At 41.9% G+C, this 21,707-nt stretch overlaps 1 protein-coding gene across 4 annotated transcripts in view; it reads left to right on the forward strand.

Moving 5' to 3' along the window:
• PALM2AKAP2 (PALM2 and AKAP2 fusion) overlaps positions 1–21,707 on the forward strand; it is a 498,977-nt gene that overhangs the window by 273,857 nt on the left and 203,413 nt on the right. For 3 of the 4 annotated variants that reach the window (XM_065946815.1, XM_065946817.1, XM_065946816.1), the window contains 2 exons: positions 1,579–1,680; positions 12,131–12,829. In XM_065946815.1, the coding sequence (XP_065802887.1) occupies positions 1,579–1,680; positions 12,131–12,829 (801 nt within the window). The remainder of the gene's footprint in view (positions 1–1,578; positions 1,681–12,130; positions 12,830–21,707) is intronic. The other variant, XM_065946818.1, reaches the window with a different exon arrangement.

Genomic DNA, 21,707 nt, shown 5'->3' on the forward strand with positions numbered 1-21,707 from the left:
CCTGCCTGCCAACTCCTGACTTCTGGTTCTGTCTCCCCAAAGGGTTGATACAGACAAAACCATTCTCTTAGAGAAGCTCCACCCCATCCGTTCCCTTTGCCCTGAGAACGCGGTGGTCCGGTGTCACTACATCCTTCGTGGTTCGCCTGCATATAAGTCTGCAGTGGCCTCGTCGGTACAGAACTCAATTCATCCTAATTTGGTGTCTGTTGACAGCCCTTTCCTACATGAAATTTTAAAAAAAGAAAACAGAAACTTGCCGGGATTAAATCAGCATCAGTGGGGATACAGAGGACGGGATGGATGTAGGAAGGCTGGGGGACTGATTGGATACCAGGAGAGGGAGATAGGGGCACCGCCCAGGATCCTGGGTGAATTGTGGTGCCAGTGAGCTGAGATACGCTGTAGGGAGAAGCAGCAGATGAGTGGAGATGAGACTTCCCTTTTGGACATGTTGAGCTTGAGATGATTTGAGGGCTATTGAATGGAATATGTAGTAAGCAGTTAGACTGGATCATTGACCGGTGATCGACATTCCAGAATTCTGGGGTGTGTCCGTGTACACGGAAGGAATCACATCACCTAGAGCCCAGCTTTCTAGAATGTTCCTACATTTTCCCCCTGCTCTCTGGGGCATTCACAGATTCTTCCCTTGTTTCACCCCAGTGGTTTCCCCCTCTCCCCTAATACTTTAGCACACCTATTGACTTCCATGACCTCCATCTCCCCAAATGAACTTTCAAGATATTTTCCCAAGCAGAGCCAGTCTCTCTTTTCCGCATGGCCACTTTTCTTGCAGCTGAGTTCATGGTGTTTCACTGGTGCTGTTATTTGGAATCTCAGGATTTTCTAGCTGAAACACCAGACAGAAGGACTAAAATTATGGGATAAATTCTGAAATTTTTTTTAATGCCTGTTAATCTTTGGAATGAGTCAGACACATAAAGTGATATTTCCAGTTTAAGGAAACTGGAAATCCGTTTTCCAATTCTGTTTAAGATATGTCTTCCATGTTTCTAGTTTGAAGTCCCATACATGGCCCAATCCCATTCTTTGGTGGCTCAGACCAGTGTGAGAGTCCTGGGTTTGATCCCTGGGTCGGGTAGATCCCATGGGGAGGGAAATGGCAACCCACTCCAGTATTCTTCCCTGGGAGATCCCACGGACAGAGGAGCCTGGCAGGCTGCAGTCCATGAGATTGCAAAGAGTTGTACATGGCAGAGCAACTGAGAACACACCCACATCAAGTTGATAATGGCTCTCACTAGTCCATCTCGCTCCCTCTTTTTTTCTGTCCCCTGAACACATTGTACTCTTAGAATCTAGAGCTTTCTGTTGAATCTTTTCATACATAGAGCTGTTCTGGGGCTTGAGCTCTCTGGCTGGGATCTCTCCTGCCTCAGCTACTCTCCTGAATACCAGTCACTGGGCAAATGCTGGGCTTTGTTCACCCTGATCCTCTTGCAGTGGCCACCTCTGTGCTCCATTATGTAGGGCAGACAAGCTGCTGTCTCGGCAATGAATCCATTGGGCCTCTCAACACTGTGCCTAATTGTATTCCCTGTTCTCTGCTACCAGATGCGGTAAATCACATTTCCTCCCAGCTCCCCGACCTGCCAATCGTCTGTTCACGAACAGCAGAACCATCACCTGAGCAGGACAGAACCAGCAGAGCAGCTGGTAAGTCCTGGGGAACTGTTTGCTTTTGATGCCAGGACTGACCATGGGACTTGCATTCCTCTGAGCTTTATTAAGGAGGGGTGTCCAGATATTCTTACATGGAGGGGGGGACCCCCTTCTCAGCGCAGCTTCAGAGGTAGAATTTACAGTGGCCACACAGGGCAGGCACTGGTCCCTGAGGGGTTTCTGAGGGCCAAGCGGAGGGAGTATTGAGAAAATCATAGAGCGCTTTTCCTCCTGCTTTGGAGGAGTCTGTCTCGTGTTTGTGGTCTTTGTATCAGTCCTCATTCTACAAGATCAAATGAGCTATGCTGGGAATCTGGGGGGAAACTATTTTCAAAGTGTGTGAGAATGTTGCTGTAATCCTTTGGGAACTGAGCTGTTTGTACACTGTGAACAAATAGATTCTCAAGTCTCCTCATTTCTGGAGTTATTTCTTACCTACCGTGGTATATTTGGAAAATAAAAGGAGCAATTTAATGAATGTATGCTTCTTGCTAATATTCCTCACACGTGTGGATTGTAGCAAGTAATACATTTGTGAGTGTAAAGCATATGGAGAGCTCTCTTTGCTCTGTTCAATGTGAATGTGTCCCAGGAATCAGAACTGGACGCCGTGCTTAATAAATCACTATACCAATCCTTTCTGCTCTGTGCACAGTTGCATGAGGGCAGGGGTTGGATGGAAAAATGAGCCGCCAATGCTGTAGAGTTTGTGAAAATGTAGGTGAACTGGAATTTGAGCATCAGATTTACGCTTTATGTAATCCAGATAAATTTATGTTTAAAAGAAGTCATGGAAGGATACCTTTATAAAACAATCATGGACTAATAAGTCAGAGGAAATTCTTTATACAGTATTTTATGAAGCAAATAAGCCTTCCTTTTAACATAAAAGTAAAATAATTCCTCAAGTATTGACATAATTGTCATGCACATTGGCTAAATATAAGTATCTCCTGGGGACTCTACAAATATCTTAGTGTATTATTTTATAAACAGATTCACAGGGTTCTAGAGTTGGGGGGGTACTGTAAATGGTATCTGGTCAAACTCAAGCTAGGCTCCGAGGATAGTTAAAAAAACTTGTAGCTACAGTCGTACTACAAAGGGACCATTGGCAGTGACTTAAGCTGCAGATTCTTTTAAATGCTCCAAGATGCACTTCTGAGATCAACTCGGGATAACAACTCTTCAAAAGGCACACACCTCCCTGCTTGTTATTAGAGTGTTGGTAATGCCCAGTAGTGGTGGGTAAACAGCTTTCTAGCTCCTCTCCACATTTCTGCGACTCACAGGACATGCAGTATGACCTAACTCATGGATCAGTTCATGAAGGCAGTAGGGCCAGTGGTTGGGGACTGAGAGATATGAAAAGGATTTGAGCAGTGTTGGCAGTCAAGGAATGTAAACTTCAAGAATGATATGTTACCAGGATTGCCGTTCTGTGTGCATAGAAATACACATACTATCCCAACTATCATCCTTCCTCTTGGAAGACACTGTGAAAACATAATGAATCCAATAGCAAATGCCTTTTTGAAAAAGTATTATGTGCTCGGTCTTCTAAAAAATAGGTTTACATGTACTTTTATCAGTTAAGAACCAATATGCATAAATGTATCTACTGTGGAAATACACAGATGCAGAGGCTTGAAAGGAATTGCATTTGATGTGGTTAACTGCTTTGTCCAGGCTGTTTTTGAAATAGAGCATCCAGATTAATGATCAGTTATGGCTAACAGTGACTACACAGAGCATGGATAGCATACAAATGAATGGCAGTCGCCCCTGGAATTCTTTCTTTTAGATATCATCCATCTTGCTTTAGGAGCGTCCTTTTGAAAATTTGCACAATCTTAGGGCCATTTTAATAAATGTCACTGGTTGTTACTCAGTATTATGACAAATATTCTGGTTGTCTGGAGTTTGGGAGGTTTGGGGTTCTGTATAAATAGGAATTTATTTAGAACCTTTGCTTTGCAGAATCAGGAGGCTTCTGTTCCAATTCCTTATTCAAACATGGAAGCCTGGGGACAGAGCCCTGCCAATCAGACCACAGGCAAACACCATGACCTGGGTCTCCCCAGTGATGGCCATTCTGTCTGTAATTGGCTCTGACAGCTGGGAAGTTCATCCTCAGATGGAGCTCTCATTAGTCTGCTGCTTTCATCTTTTACCTGTTTTTATGTATCCTTATCCTGCTCTCTGGAGCCCTTCAGAACAAACCTAAGTTCTGATTTCCATTTAAATGTTTGAAAACGGCTACCACATCCTGTCTTTCCCAGGCCTTGACTTTCCATCCCCTTAATGCCCACGGCCCCGGTTGGTTCATCTGGTCCTGAGATGGTAGGTTTCTTGGGCCCCTGTAGCCGTGCCTGTCCCTCCCCTGGGAACACGCCCCGCCTGGTCTCTGAAGGGCAAGACTCAGGGCTGCCCAGCGCGCTCAGGGCCGCACGGTCCCCCCACAGAGGCCACGGCCATGTGACCGCCTCGGCGGCCCGCTCGGCCTCTCAGCTTCAGGCTCAAGTTCAGCCTCCGAAGTGAGCGATGTGTGCAGCTCCCGGGCCTCCTTCCCTCTGTCTGGTGGAGTCACTGCTCCACAGTTATTTCAGCGGCAGTGAGAAGTCTGCTCCCCACTACTGTGCACATGCTGCTTCACCTTCTCACATGCAGAAGAACCTACAAATTCCTTTCCCTCTAACCTTAGGAGGCAGAAATAAGGATGAGCTATGCGCCTCTCGGCCCTTGGTAGATTCCACGTGACTGTTAAGTTTCCTCCTGTGAAAGTGTCCCTCAGGAGTGTCGGGGCCCTGGGGTCACCGAGAAGTCTCCGGAAGGTGGGGAGGGCGCTGAGGTGAGGGGACTTGGTGTTCTGTCCCGTTTCAAGCACAGCAGCTTCCCTGGCCTTGTGCTTCCATATCGTATTTCTGCATCAGGTTTCGTTTGAATAAAGGGTTTGACCATTTTGAAAGGAGAAAACTCTATGTTGTCAGGTTGTGGCTCTGAACACCCTCCCTTTTCCCCTCGGTTTAGTATCATCTCAGATCTGAAAAGCAAACTGGCATGATTTATCATCATTTTACTGATAGAATTGTTGTACAGTTTGATGCGAAGTCAGAGGCCTACGGCTCACCGTTAGGGACCCTCTGGCCCTGGGATTCTCCCCCGGGCCCTTCAACCAGTGACAAGTTCTGGCTGTTGTCCTAACACACTCATGGCACGTGTTTCTGTCTTGGCCACATAAGGACAATAGGGACTTTATGATGACCCAATATGCTTTATCTCTGTCATTTGTCTAATCTGTCTAGAGACCTTGAAGGAAAAAAAAATTGAGGTTAATGAGCCCAGCTTCTGCTCTTTCAAAATTGATTCTAGAATTTAGCCAGCCATGATGTCCAACTGTTTATATATAGTCTATGGAATTCCTTCCTTCTCAGTTTTGAAAATTAGAACTTGGCGTTTCTGCCTCCAGTGCCTTTCCTGATAGGTAAAATCCTTGGGACAAATTCACTGATGTGGGAATTGGAGCGCAGGGCCCAAAGCACTGTAAGCATTTGTATCCCTGGACGTTTTATTATCTTCCAATCTTCTCTACTCACCTGGGTTTCAGTTACCTCTTAGCAGTCCTGGGTTTCAGTTATCTCTTAGCAGTATTCTTTCCGACACTTCTCAAGCTGTAAAATGCCCTTCTTTTTTTTTTTTTAATGCCCTTCTTGGAGAAGGAAATGGCAACCCACTCCAGTATTCTTGCCTGGAAAAGTCCATGGACAGAGGAGTCTGGCGGGCTGAAGTCCATGGGATTACATGACTGAGCATGTGTGCACAAGGGTGGAGGGAAGTGGGTTGGTAGCAATAAAGTGGTAGAACTAAAAAAATAATAAATAAATAAATGCCCTTCTTGACCAAAAAGACTGAAGCAAAGTCAATATGAGAAATCGGCTTTGGCTTTTGTTAGATGGCATCACCAACTCGATGGACATGAGTTTGAGTAAGCTCTGGAAGTTGGTGATGGACAGGGAAGCCTGGCATGCTGCAGTCCATGTGGTCGCAAAGAGTTGGACGTGACTGAGCAACTGAACCTTGGTGTCCTTCAACATTATGCCCTTGCTTACTTATTTTTGTTAAAACCACAGTGTCTTGGGAAAACCTTTGATTTGAAGAAATGTTTGATTACTGGGTTTTGAAGTTAGAGATTGCTCTCTGGGATGAGGGAAGGATTCACTCCAAATGAATATCCTCATTTTCATCATTTTTGACATCACAACGCTAATTTTAAATTTCCCACCCCAAGAGGAGTAAACATAAATGGATATATATAGTTTTATGTTCAAAGAGATGCACGTATGTATATTCATTCAATAAGCCTAGCATATGTATTGTTTTTCTTCCACATGGTACATTGCCAGCCACTTGATGTGCATTACACAGCAAAGATTTCACTGCTGGGTGATGGTCCTGGTCTGATTGTCCATTGCCCTCCCTCCTCTTGGATTTGATACATCACTGACTCACAAGCTACATGGACTGTTCATGGCACCTTGGAATATCAAAGTTGGATACCATATATACACACATATATATGTATATATGTGCATTAATATTTGTATAACTGAATCACTTCGCTGTTTACCTGAAAGTAACACAACATTGTAAATCAGCTATACTTCAATTTAAAAAAAAGAAGCTACATACCCTTCAAATGTACCTATGTACAAATGGGGAAAATGAGGCCCCAAATTGAAATGTGACCTGGATAGGAATTCAAACTCACTATCTTTCTCCCTTCCCGTGACACCTTCCATATGATGACTGATGACAATGGGACATGTCTTTTTATACTTTACACATGGACCCTCAACTTTATTCTTCCACCCGCTGATCACAGTGAGTCAAGGAAAGTGAGCTGGGAGCAGCCTGGGTCAAGGCATTTAACAATGATCAGAAGTTCTGTCTTCATGGAGCACAGTTCTGTCTGGTGTGCTCTTGGCTGGATTCTGAAATGGAATCTCACCAGTTTGTATCACTCTCCGCTTACCTGGGCCAGGGTACTTTTCCCTGGACCCCTTAGAGCCCTTGCAGCCGCTGTGTTTGTCCAGGCTGAAGGTGACAGGGAACAAGAGGGTGCCAAGAGCCAGGGCAGCAGGTTTGACCTGGAATCAAGCCTTCTGTTCTCTTCACACCCTCTTTCTGGGCCCTGTGCTGTCCAGGTATCTTTCCTGGAGGCCCTCCATTCTTGCTCATACTTCAGAACCTAGAAGCTAGGCTCATCAACCCCGTTAGGGTATCTCTGCTTCTCCAAGGTGGCCCTTCTGTGGATGAAAGAGCTGTGGGGGAGAAAAACCAAGGAAACCAAACACAGAGCTCAAAGTCACAGTACCAGTGATGTCATCCATTTGTATCCCTTTGCAGAAACTGGCCCCTTTGGTTCTTATTCTTCATTAGCAAAATGGAGATGCTCCTTGCTCTCTCACTGGGCTGTCGGAAGGCAGAACAGACATGCTTGTATCCTCCGTCTCACTGCCATCAGTGTGTAATACTTGGAAATCAATGCTTATATCCTTTTATAAAAACATACTGCCAGACTCCAATCAACCCATCATTGGAACATCTACTGCAGTCTCCTTTTTTTCTCTGTTTCCTGGTCCTTCCTCAAATACTTTTCTTTATGTACATACAGCTCTTTAGAAATCTCTTTCAAAGGCTCTCCAGAAACTTTCCTTCCCTGCGCAGTACCCTCCTCCTCATTTTTTTTTTTTCAATAAGATGAACGCAGATACCAAGCCCTTACGATCCTCATCATCATGTACCTATGGCATGGGGAAACTTGTGGGAAGAAAAGAAAAAGATTAGAGAGCATTCACTGTGGGTAGGGATGAGGGCATGATGTGAGGGAGAGGTCTTTGGCAGCAGTAAAAAGCAGAATTTTAAAGATTGTGTGCATGCCTCCTAAACAAAACATAAATCTTACCTTCCTGCTGGTTCATATCCACCCTCATTCATATTTGGGATATTATTGGCTGAGAGCTGAAGCAAAATAGAAATACTTAGTCACAAACAACACATTTAAGAAAAATGCTCACACTTCCTTTGTGATTTTCTGAATGTCTAGTAACATTCTCATATGTGTATCCATGAAGTCTAAATATTTTCTTAAGAGAGTAGATCTTTAAAGTTATCACCCCTAAAACTGGCAATTATGTAAGGGGGTGAAGGGGCCAGCTAGCCTTATTTTGGTAATCATTTTGCAGTATATATGTATATCAAATCATCACATCATACATCTTAAGCTAACATATGTTCTATGTCAATAATATCTCAAAAAATCTCAAAACAAAAACAAAAATATTGCCTTTGTGTAAGCTAGAGCTTCTCAAAGTGTTTGCCTGAAATGCCTTACTAAAGAGAAGAGAGTGAAGGCAGACAAGGAATGTGAGACCAAACCTGAAGAAATCTACTAAAAATCTGTGGTTTCTTTACAGTCCTAGGTCTTATCTAGGGAAAAAAATACATATGAATGTTGTCTTTTATGGCATAATCTATCTAAGCTTCTTTTATTATAAAAATGTCTTAAAGTATTCTACTCTCAAATTCTAGAAATATTGAAAGAACAGTGTGTATCATATAAATATTAATCTGTAACCCTAATGAATCTATGTCACTTGTGGCTCACACCCAGAATTATCTCACACTTCACAAAATGTAGCATAAAATCGCAGGCAAAAAAGAAAACCCACTGACAGGAAACTCTGCTCTTTTTTTACTCATTTTTCCTGAAGGATAATGAAAGGGATCCAATTCGTATCTCCACCCAGAAAGACTTCTCATTTTCCCTTTTCTTCCCTCCACAAGTAACTCTCCAAAGCATCATCCACTGCCACAGAATATCCCCTCCCTAGCCATCTTTCACACAGCTTTTACTGTCTCTTCCATTAAACTCCTCCTTTCTCAGCTGTTTACTGCATGGATCTGATTAACCATTCTAGCAAAGACCTTCTCCCCATTATCCCTTCTTTCAGTCCAGTCTCTGATACTAGGAACAGGCAAGGATCAGCTGAGGTTGGGTATTAGGATGGTGGAGAAGGGAAAATTGGACCACAAATGATAGCATTCTCATTGGTGGGCAGAGAGAGGGATATCCCTAAAGATTCCTATGTTAATAATTTATATCCTATCAGATATGGATATAAAAGTAGAGATGTTTTATTCCATACTCTGTATTGATTGCAGCTCAGTGTATCATTTGATTCACATATTACTGGATGTTTGGGGTTTTATATCGATTAACTGACAATCATTGTCATTGCTGTTGCAATTCAGTCGCAAAGTCATGTCTGACTCTTTGCAGTCCCATGGACCTGTGGTCCGCCAGGCTCCTCTGTCCATCATTATTACATTCCTTACATTCTTTATTTATAAACATGTCCCATGAGTGTGTTAATAGTGATAGGATGCAATAATTCATCCCAAAACTGTGCCTTTTAATATAAATGTAATATTTAAAGAACAGGTTTTTGGTGCCCATGCAAGATTTTAAATGCCTATTCTATTCGATAACACATTTTGTGGAAAATCAGGAAATAACAGACATAGTTCTCTTGATATTACCGTCATTGTATGAGTCAATGTACCTTTTTGACAAATATTGGTTGGCTTCCCACTGTTTCACTTAAGGAAATTCAAGATCTTTGTGCTGAGCAAGTGAAACTTTCAAAACGGACACAATGAAAATAAAGCATTGGAATTTGTTTCAAAGTCTTCTTAAGTGTTAACCATGATCAGATTATATCTTATAAGCAGACAAAATACCATTGTTATTTTTCACCCAGTACAAACATTAATCACTGTGTATACCTTTTCATCGGTGTCATATAAACTATTTGTCACTAGATTAAAACAACTTATCAATTAGTAGCATTTGTTTCACAGGTATGTTTAGCAGGTACCTTCTATCCAAAAGGCTCTAAGGTAGGTGTTTGGGGTAGGGAGAATCACTGAAAGATGCCAGGCAAAAAGCTAGCTCCTAAAAATGTGTGGAGCTAATAAAACATTCCCACAAATAATTAAATTACTGACTGGGAAGTGTCAAGTGCCCTTAGAGTTTAGAAAAAGTGTTTAGAGAATCTTGAGAAGAGAGGAATAACTTAGAAATGGGGTGATCAAAGAAAGTTCATGGAAGAGGGTGCAGTTGACCTGAGCTTCAGTGGATGAGACACATTTGGATATAAAGAAACTCAAAAGTAGGACATTTCAAGAGAAAGGAATCTTAAAAGCAGGGAATGTTAGGTGTGAGATGGTATTTTTTAGCTGCTGTCCAGGGAAAGGAAACAACAAAACGTTGATTGGAAAGATAGTTTGGATCTTTTTAACACAATGGGGAACTTATAGTTCAGAAAGAGATAGGGACTCAACGGCGATGACAAGCAGAGATGTGACACCAGACTCTAGAGGCTGTCAGTGGAGAAGGGACAAAACAGTCTAGGCAGAAGGACAGCATAGATTTGAATGGTCATGGAAAGATGTCCTGGGAACAGTGAGACCTCTGTTATGGCCTGAGTGCATGTGGAATGAGAGAGACTGCAAGGCAAGACAAGACAAGACAGGAAGGTTGCAGACAAATGCCACGGGAATTATATGCCAAGCTAAGGAGTTTGGTGTTTACCCTCTGCAGACACAGGAGCTGATGGAGGGTTTGTAAGAGAACTCTGTGGGCAGGGTGGAGCCTCAGCTAACAGAGGTCAGCTGACTTTTACTATACAGGGCCAGATCGTAAATATTTTAGACTTTGTGGACCATGTATGATCTCTGCTGGGTATTCTTGTTCTTTCCTTTGCTCTTTCTTAACTTCTTTCTTGCCTTTACTCATAAGTTTTTTCTTTCCTTTCTTCTTTTTCATAACAATTCTTTTTTTAAAAAAATTATTTTTAATTGAAGGATAATTGCTTTACAATATTGGCTTGATGTCTGCTGTACATCAACATGAATGCTTTTTTTTTTTTTTTTAATTGTAAAAATCATTTTCCTCTCCTTTGGCCCTCTGGAAGTGAAATGACAGAAGTAGCAGATAGAAATTGGACATAGGCTATTGTGCAGAAGGTCTGGTCTAAGGCGGTGGTGATAGAGATAATGGTGATGAGATGCATGGGGATGGGTCTGAAGCAGAATTAGTTTCAGCAGTTGCTTGGCGATGGGGAATTAGGAAGAAAAGGGAAAATCAAGTATGATTCTGAGGCTTCTTGCTTGAGAGACTAGCTATTAACTTCTCACCAAGACTATGCTTGTCCCACCAAGACTTTGCTCTCATCAAAACTGCAGGGAGTTTTGAGAGAAGATGGATTCAGTTTTGAAGCTGCAGAGGTCGATGTAACTGTGGGTCATTCAGGGAAAGGGTGTCTGGGGACAATTGGCTCCGTGGGTCTGAGGCCAAGTTTCCTCCCATCCAGAACATGCACCTCACGGGGAGCCTCTGAGGCAATAGGTCGGAAAGTATGGAGTGTCGTGAGAGTCTACAGAACAGGAAAGAGCTGGTCCTGAGGAAGCTCAGACTGGCCCCAGGATTTGGGATGTTGGAGAGGCTGAGAGTGGTACCTGGGAAGACCAGGTAGGGAGCTCTTGTGATCATCATCTAAGAAAGAGGGAGTAGTATCTCAGATTGAGAGATGACAGTGGGACGGAGAGAAGGCAACAGCTGGGCGTGAGAGCATGGGGCAGAACCTTGAGGACTTGGCAGTGTGTGCATGGGGGAAGAAAGAGGCCTTCTGTGAGCACTGTCCTCGAATTCCTGTGTCGTGGGATAACGCCCCCTCTAGTCTTTCTTCTTCTAGGTCTTGTCTTAGAAACCTAGCTAAGTGACTGAAGCCCACAGAACATATAACCTGACTCCTTTCATAGCTTTCCATTTTTGCAAATGTTCCCTTTTAGAATACAGTGAAGGATGGCCATGTGCCATCTTGCAAAACCCTTCGCATAATCTCCATTCACAGAAAAGGGAAATGTCAAAAAAAAAAAAAAAAAAAGAACACTTGGTGAAAGAGTTCTTTAAAAAGATTTAAGGTTTTGGAACTAGGTTACATCCTAACCAAGGACTTTAAAATTGTCTAAGTCTAGGGTACGCTACCAATCATGGTGAACTTGCATGTCATCAGCTTCCCTGCAATGTGTCACAGTGGATCTCAACAGTCGCTCGTGACCTTATTTAGCTCCTCGTCCTTGGAAGTTTGAGTGCCATTGAGAAATGGTAACTCTGTACACGTCTTCCCAGTGCATTTAGCTGCTGTATTAAAACACACATATAATCACCTCTGTCCACAGTGCACTCACTCTAACACTCAAGATGCTTGGCGGTTAGACTAGAAAGGGCACAACACCGTTTTTTGTCTGTTTGGCAATTAACCATTCACTGGCTTTTTTTGTTGTAACATGCACTTCCTTTCTCTTGTTTTCGTTCAAGCTGTGTACGCCATGGAAATTAATGTGGAGAAAGACAAACAAACAGGAGAGACCAAGACTCTCTCTACATCCACCATTGGCCCAGAGGGGGTCCATCAGAGAGGAGTCAAAGTCTTTGATGATGGTACCAAAGTAGTGTATGAGGTGCACTCAGGCGGCACCATAGTAGAAAACGGAGTGCACACTTTAAGCTCAAAGGATGTAGAAGAGCTTGTTCAGAAAGCTGGACAATCAAGCTTAAGAGGAGGGCACGTGTCAGAAAGGACTGGGATTGCAGACGGGAGCCTCAGCCACCCTAAGGAACACATGCTCTGCAAAGAAGCCAAGTTAGAAATGGTCCATAAGTCTAGGAAAGATCATTCTTCTGGGAACCCAGGGCAGCAGGCTCCAGCCCCCAGCACTGAAGGGCCGGAGGCAAACTTGGATCAGCCAGTCACCATGATCTTCATGGGCTACCAAAATATCGAGGATGAAGAGGAGACGAAGAAGGTGCTAGGCTATGATGAAACCATCAAGGCTGAGTTGGTCCTCATTGACGAAGATGATGAGAAGTCATTGAGGGAGAAGACGGTGACAGACGTGTCCACCATCGATGGGAATGCAGCCGAGCTGGTGTCCGGGAGACCCATCTCAGACACCACGGAGACCCCCTCATCCCCTGAAGGGAAGGAAGAGAGCTTGGCCACGGAGCCAGCCCCAGGTACCCAAAAGAAAAAGCGCTGTCAATGCTGTATTGTCATGTGACCACTTCTTTCTTCCCCTTTCTTCCGGGCAGCCTCTGTGCTCTCCACCACTTACGTAGACCTCACTGTACCACTAACTGCGATACTGTGAACTGGAAGCAAACACCTGCCTTGCCTTGCAGTTGGATTGCTTTGATCCCTCTTATTTTTTTCCCCTTTCGTTTTTTTTCTCCAGTTTCCTCAGCTCAGAGACAACATGCATGTGTGTGCTTCACTCTTTCCAAGAACTTGCTTTTCCTCTAAACTTTTCCTTGTGTCTTCAAGAGGGAATCGGTTCCTTACTGCTCAATTGGAATGGACTCTTCATATCAGCCAGTGATCTCGTAGCCTTAATTCATTTGACTGGAATTGAACCCGTGGGCACCAGGGGAATCATTTTGTCGTGTTACTATCGTGTAGTCACACATCTCCAGGTCGCTGATTTCTCACTTGCCTCCCTTACTGTGGATCTTTGCTTTTGTATCTTATGTGGCAAAATGCTGTGGGGTCTAGCCAGACACTGGTGTAGCCAAAAGTGGACCTTACTTAGTTTGTTCGATCTAGGGTGATGCTTTTTGCTGCCTTACATAAGCTTCCAGGTTACAGTATTGTGCATCTCTGGCTTTCCTTCTGTTAAAACTGAAATGAAGTTGATGTAAAAGAAAAAGAACCCAGTGCTTATTACAGCTGAATTATAGGGACTAATTCCATAACCTGCCCATCAGCAGCTGTCTCTCTTTCTTATGACTTAACTGATGGACCCTTTATATAAGAAGCACCGTTTTTAACTTTCTAAGGACATGAAACAAGCATTGTTTTGAGCATCAGTAGTGATCTCTAAACTGAGGCAAATCCCTGAACCTTGCTTTTATTCTCTAAAAAAAAAAAAGTGTGAATTTTTGTATTGTTTTCTTTTTCATGGATATATTCCGATCAGTTAATCTGTTTTCAATGAAGTGGTCATTTTGAGAAGTTTCTCTGTAGTGACCATATTTCTAAAACAGGCCTTCTGACCTGCAGTGGTTGCTGGCATGCTTCCGGTCCATCCATTGTGGACGGTGCTGTTCCTGAATTAACTCTTCATTCACCTGCCCTGTTGATTCCAGAGCTTTCCATCTGGACTCTTTTCTTTATGTCCCTACAAAAAAGAAAATGTTACCTGTACCTTCACCGTGTAGGTTTATCCACCCTGCACAATTAAACTTTAAAATGTAGGGGGGGAGAAAAGGTTTCAAAGATGAAGAAAGACCTCTCTTATCACTTTAAGTACTTTGAATTCATTCCACAAATACTGATGGAGTGAGTGGTACATAACTGAGCTTCTTCAATATTGTTTTCTCAACTTATAAAGATTCCAGAACATCAAGGGTGGTTTTTATCTGGAACACAATGAACAGTTCTTTAAATTCTTAGCATTTCTCCCAAAGCAAATAGCCACAGGTATAAAAAAACCAAAGGGAAGCAATATAATAAAATAATAATAGGGCAATGAAATAAAGCTGTAGCATTTGAATTGATTTTAAAACAAATATATCTTTTAAGTTTTTTGCCAAATGTTCTTAGTATTGTTGCAGATAATTCACAAATTTATCCATGTTCCATAGAACCTAAATTTTAAAAATACATGATAAGATGTACTAGATCAAGTTCAACTTCCGTGAAAAGTATTGAGAGGAGGCAAAAGCAAAGTGACCTGGAGAGAATTTTATTACAGAACCAACTCAATTTGTCCTAAATAGCTTTCTTAGTGCTAGATTTATTATTTTTAATATATTGGCTTGAAATTGTACTTATTCCAGTTAGAAGGGGGAAAAACAATATTTTTTAGTTTTCAAACAATTACACTTAACGAGCACAAAATAAGTCATTTGATCACCAATATGTAAACCAAAAAAAGTTTAAAAAGGGAAAAATTAATGAGCTAAGTTCTACTTTCTAAGGTGATTCCATCCATGGCTTGATTTTGAACAGCTGAGGGAATTCTCTCTAAATCTCAGGTTCAGCAAAGCAGCTGTTTTTGAATAAAACTGCTCTATTATCTAGAAATAATATCTGGTTTTGCTGCCTATAAACCTCACTACTTTCAGCTTCATGCTCCTCAGTAAATGCTTGTTTAAGCATCATTTTAAAAGTTAGAAGAAGACAAGCCAGAGAAACCTATTAGAAAAAGAAAGCAGCTTACATGTTTTGGACAATCTCTGATTTTAATAATTTATTTAGAAAGAAATAATATAAGTTTCCCATATATTTTTTTTCCCCTCACTTGAGGATGAGAACTATTCCGTATGAGTTTTTAAAAGCACAGTTAGCGAGTGGAATGATAGAATTTAGCCTTGGGTGTGTTGTTTGATAAACAGAACCAGGGTCTCTCAGGACAGCTGATTCCCTGATCTGACCTAAGCTTCCATCAGTGAGTTAGTTTTTCATAAAGAAAATTTTCTGTACCTCTCACTACAGCACCACACATGAGATCTAACAGACCAGTGATGTTCTGTGCTCTCATTTATTGATAATTAGTCTAGGGGTTAGCAGATTATATGAATTAAAGCTCATTCTCTGCTTTTACTAGGGAAACTTATGATTTAAATGGTTTTTCAAGTAAGATGTGTTACCTTTATGAAAAATGATGTGTGGCCACAAAAAATGAAGATGTGTTTGGATATGGCATATTTATTTGTATAGCTTGCCTCGTTTTCCTGTCACAGTGGGGGATTCAGAGTCAGCCAGTTCTTTAATGGGATGAGACCTGTAATCGCATCTACAGCAAAAAGGAACTATCTTTCATAGTGAAGATATAAACAGAATTGTGACTGTGAACATTCTACCTTTCCTGCTGGCGCTGGCATTGTCTCTGTAAAAACTTCATGATGTATGGCATCATGCCCTTCAAAAATTCAGGGTGTTGACCTACATCACCAGACTAATTAGAGAATCAGTAAGAAAGCTATCAATACAAAACCATGGTCATTTTTGAGGTCATAGTTGGACTTTCTTTCCAAATCATAGACTCAGAACCCTTTTAAATGGGAAGAGGGAAAGGAGGGACATTTCATTTACTTATAAATAGATTCTCAATGGCATGAAATTAAAAAGAGTCTTTTAGAGTTAAAATGGTAAACATAAATCTTGCATATCCTGAAAAATCGTGGTGACTTGTATACCTTTGACTTGTTTTTTCCCTTTGATGTGCAATAGGACAAAAGGAAGGGGATTTTCTTTTTTCACTCTGTGCTTTATTTACTTACAATTATATTATTTTCCTTATATAAGCAAAATTAGTTGCCTCTAAAAGTGATTTGACAGTGTCCAGTAATGTCACTTAATATTGGGAGTAAAGAGGACAAGACACTAGGAATTCCTTTCTGGCCAAACCCCAATCTTGGTTTCCTAAAACTATCCAAAGGCTTTCAGAAAACACAAACAAATTCTAGAGTTGATTTGATTTGACTCTGAAATGTTAACGACGCGTATCAGCTTCTGATTCCCACCTAGTCCATTTTACTTTTTCTGTCAATAGATGTGTTTTTCCTAAGTGCAAGGAAACCTTTATTTGGTTAGGGGTAAGTTTTTATAAAAGGGGGAAAATATCTCTATGTAATTTCCTAGAGATATAGTATCATCTCTGGAGCAAAATGTTGAGGCCAAGTCTGAAAATAGCTTATTTCTTTTCACTTCGTTCAGAATTTCATTTCAAGGGACCATAGAACACCCTTGATGATGACCATTTATTTAATGCCAGTGAACCAGTGGGTAGCAAAAGAGGTGGCGGGAATACGGTGATAGAGGCAAAAACTGAATCACTAAACCAGTTCTTCCTTTAAAAAAAAATAGTAACTCTGTCAGTGTAAAACACAGATGAACACAGGCAAAATACGCATGGAGGACTTACTTTTGTTCTCACTTAAAATCTAGAAGCTCAGCCATCTCTGTTTGTTAACAGACCCACTTGTGGGGTTCAACCCACCAAAGGGCCCAGAATATTGTGGGAATATTCTGATCTCCTGCGATGTTACTTTGTTTACAACAAAAACCATTCCAAGGCGAGAACAGTTTTATGTTGTACTTTGGCAGTGTGTACATTCATCATTGAAACCAAGAATTCTCAGCATGGTTAAAAGATAAGTTTCCGAAGCTCTGTAGATATGTAATCTTTTAGAAGCTCCTCAACTTATTAATCCAGGTATGTGTAGCTCTGCTGATGAGGATAGAACCAGAAAGCGTTTCTTGTGCTACTGGATAGTATTATTATGACCCAGCGCATACATGGAATGATGGTATATATCACAAAACAATTCCAAGTACTGAGCAGGATAAGATCTTGGATTCCTGGGACCAGTTCATCTTCATTGTGAAGACCTCTTCTGGTCTTATCAGGAAAACTTCCCTGCATTTTCTTGAGAAAAAGAAAAGTCCATCTTTTATGAGGGGCACAATGCTGATATATATATATGTATTTTCATAGCTTCAGCAAACTCCATAATATAACCCCCATTTTAATAGAAACCAAAATACTTATTATTTGAATGTAGAAAGGCTAGAATAAAAATTACATCCTGAACGTTTCCAGGGGTAATTTCCCTGGGGAATCCTTGAATCAGCCTCATCCTACCACCCCTTAATTTTTGTATGACTTAAATAGGCCTCTGTGTCCCCTCTCCACTCCAGTCTAAAAGGTCTGAACTGTAGCACAAAAAACTTGCTGTCAGTGTGACAATACCATATGTATTTTGAGGGGACCACAGACTTTCTGCATCAAAGATCTGGGCAGCCTTAACTTTTATAAAAGAATTTTCAATGCTGTCTTTTACTAAGCAGGGAAACAAAATGTTTCCTGAAATTAATGACTTTTTTATATTTTGTGACTATTTTCTAAGTTTCTACAGGTTCATCTTTTCCCCCATATTGCCTCTTACTAGTCACCTGGGGCTATTTTTGGCAAGTCATTGCATTTTTATCAAAAGAAAAGTACATCTCATGAACCACAAAATTCCCTCTAGACTTCAGGCAGTCCTTCTGGAGTAAAAGAAAAGAAACACAGAAAGAAATGAATGACAGGGTGGCTTTTGTGTTCCTATGGTTAATGTACTGTATGGTATATATGTTTACAGAATGTATCTGCCTTGTGATGTTAACAAAATGAATGACAAAAAAAAAATGAGTTCTGATGTGCCATTTGAAAGTTTGCCTTAGCATCGCTGTTTATGTTCTTTTCTGTCCTTTCAGAATCACAGGTTGTATTCCAAAGCTGTTTGAGCACAACATTCTCTTCCCCACCCCTACCCAGCCCTTTTTTAGAGCTGTGAATTTCTTCCCAGGAGCCTGAGGCAGAACCTTGCAGTTCTGACGCAGGGGAAATAAAGTAGGCGGAGCTTGGGCGTTGCTTCTGCCCCTCTACTAGTCAAAGACTTCCGTGTGTTCCCATCTGAGCCTGCACTCTCCCACTCTGACTTTCCTGGGGTGGGCCTCATGCAAGGTGTGACCTCCTGCAGTCCTTCCCGCCTTAAGGGAGGTGAATTTGTGGACCCCCTACCTAGATCTGGGCTCCTGTTTCTAAGCACAATTGGCATAGCTTCAAAAAGCAAATTGAATGAGACGGGCTTACATGCTGTGATTGAGCCTTCCCTGAGGGGTGTGCCATTCATTGTAGTCTAAGATGAGTGGCGTGGTATAGAGGGGAATAGGGAGTGGTTATAGAAATGGAATAGTTTATGTTTATTTATTTTTTTAAGGAAAAATATTTTTATAATGAAATCTAGATGAGTTATGAAGCTTGACTTTGAAAACACCCTTAATTGACTGAGTTATATTTCTCTATTCCAATAAGGTAACTTTCTGCTGAGTTCTGTTAACACTCGCCCAGACCTTGGGAGGCATGAGCAGAGGTCCTGTGACCTGCCCCTACACCAGCAGATCTAGGTTGTACGATCAAGCTTTCTATACCTGTCATTAGATAACCTGTTATATAGCTTGATAGCTCTCTGGGCCACACCTTTAATAATGTAGAATGATCTTTTGGAAGGAGATAGCTGTTTTAAATGAAAGCCAAGCCCAGCAATTATCAAAGTCTAACTCTTTCACATATGTAAGGAGTAATTGCAACTTGTGAGGTTAAGGGACCACTTATAATATTATGGTACATTTGAGTTATTTATATGAAATGGTGAGTCAGAGGCATCTGGCCATCTGCATATTGTACACAATATACATGAATGTATAAACCAACAATATGAAACTTACCAAATGTTATTGACCTTGTAAATATCAACAGGGCTGCATCTTATTTCCAGAGTTAAGTAGAGACTGGAAAGAATTATCCTTATCCATCCACAAAGGAGATACTGAATTTTTAGAGTTCTTAGATTTTTTCCTTAATTACCAAGTTCTTGTGTTCCAGTCACAGTCATACTCAGGCTCATGAATATCTTCACCCACACCTGTTCCACTGTCTGACTCACACCAGAGGTCAGAGGTCAAGCCTCAGCATCTGCTCCCTTCTCCTCTTAGACTCTTCTCCCAGGAAGCATCCTTTCCTAAGATGGGGTCATTTTCTTCTACCCTAAAAGACCAAGATCCTTTTTTTCCCAATAAGACAGAGTCCTAAACACTCTCCTTTTCAAGAAAAATAGCCTCTCTGGTTCCCAGACAAATCATTTTAGTTTCTTTATCTTCAGAATCCCTCCAACAGGCCCAGCTCAAGTCCAGCTGTGAAGTATACTGCCATGACAACAACTCCAGAAACGAAAGAGCTATGTAACTGCCTGAGGGTGGTAGGGAGAGCCAGTGTGCCCTTAGCCTCTTGTTACTATGGGAACCTCTCAATTTCAAGATGAGGTGGTCAGGGAGACATTCAGTCACTTGGTTGTGCAACATGTCTTTATGTACGAAGAGGTCACCGGGCAAGGCCTGATCTCAGCTATTCTGTGTGCAGCTCCAACTCCAATTCTGTGACATCCCATTCTGGTCATTGGGAAGAGTTCTCTCCTTGGTGGAGTCCTGGAACTTTCATTCCTCCTCTCAAGCTCCTGACTTAATCCCATCACACAGGGGTTCGAGAAAATGTTGTGTCTGCGGCAGCTTTTCAATGAATGTAGGTTGTTGATTGGAATGTTCAGCTTTAGCGGCTCACTCGTGGTGAGTGACATCTCTGTAAATATATCCATTTTGTGGTTGGTTGGGGGTGGGATGGGTGGGGCGGGAGACTGTCGTGCATACTCTGAACTAGACTTTCTGGACTAGCTGCTGTACTTTGTAACCTGAAGTGTACTTTGACTGTTCTGTCTCCTTCAGATGAAAAACAAAACAAAAGCTGACTTCAGAAATAACACTGCCAGCGACAGCTGATGCTGTACTTGTAGCTTCTCTCTGTTCCTCTGTACAGTGTTAATAGACAATAAACTGCCTTTTCACTGCATCTACCTCTGTGTCTGTGCCCACATTCTTTCCCCCTTCTCACCTGCCACGAGCGGACTTCAGGCCAGTCCTCGTGGGGAGCACCTCCGACCGTTCACTAAAACTCCATGCTAATCCAGTGCTTTTCAAACCTAAACCTGCTTCAGCATCACCCGGTGGCATCTGCTAAGAATGTGAAAGCTCAGCCACACCTCAAGGACTGAAATTCAGATTCTGGGGTGGGGCCCAGTAGCCTGCCTGTTTAGTGATGTCTCCAGGCGATTCTGATACATACTCCATCTAACCCAGCCGTGTGTTTGGGGACCTCTCTGTGGGAATCCCGCAGCCTGCTGTTCCAGCTGGTTTCCACATTAACTAATCCTCTCTCTAACCCCTTTTTGCACATCTGTCTCCACACCTGTCTCCCCTGGTCTTGTTTCTTATAAGCCCTCAGCAATGGCACTGACTTTGATCCCATGGGTCAAACTCGGTCTCCCTCTTAGTTTAAGTAGGAAGTGTTCATCCAGTGCAGTCTTCTAAACAGGAGCCTCTTAAGACACCTGCGGACTTTGTTTCTCTTCTTTAGTGCTGTATCCTCTTTCTCTAGAATAGAGGCAGCAAACTTTTCATGCCAATGGCAAGAGAGTAAATACTTTTGGCTTTGTGGGTCACTTGACTTTCGTCACAACTACTCAGCTCTACCAGGAAACAGCCATACACAACGTGTAAGTGAATGAGTGTAGCTATGTTGCATAAACCCTATCTACCAAAGCAGACTGGGGGCCAGATTTGGCCCTCAGGCAGGTAGTTTGCTGACCCTGGTCTCAGACAGAGCCTGGCACATAATAGGTACTCACTGAAAAGTTTAAAAGTTATTGCATGAAAGAATGAACAAAGGACAGGAATGATGACACCTGCAGAACTGTCACAGTTGTTTTCTTTGAGGCTATGAAATAAACGAAATTTGCTGGGGAGTTCTTATCTGTTGGGTTTTGTGGTAGATTTTTCTTTTCCTTTTCTTTTTTTTTTTTGTGTGTGTGTGTGTCTTTATGCCTGGAAAGTAACTCAGGATTGAAACTGGAATGGTGCCTCAGACTACCACGCTGAAATTAACAAGAGTTTCAGCCAATAGAAAGTTAAAGAAATGCAAGGACCTCTTGTCCTTGTCGAAAGCGCACCGGGTGTATGAGATCTGGATGGTCCCTGGGCATCTGTGCATTTGATCTTAGCGTTTGTGGAACCACATCTTATCTAGTCTATCCTCCATAGTGAATGGCAAGGATTTCTTGACATTATTCTTTTTGTTAATTGAAATACTTGTTAAACAAAAGGCTGGAACCACAGTAGACCATTATTCACCACTCAACTCTAGGGCATATCCACAGTGACATGCTGAGTAGTGTGTGAAAAGCTGTGTGCTGACATCCATTTCCCAATGTTGTTGTGACTTAAGGGAAGTTATATTTA

This window comes from Muntiacus reevesi, chromosome 10 (genome assembly GCF_963930625.1).
Source record: "Muntiacus reevesi chromosome 10, mMunRee1.1, whole genome shotgun sequence".
Lineage (NCBI taxonomy): Eukaryota > Metazoa > Chordata > Mammalia > Artiodactyla > Cervidae > Muntiacus > Muntiacus reevesi.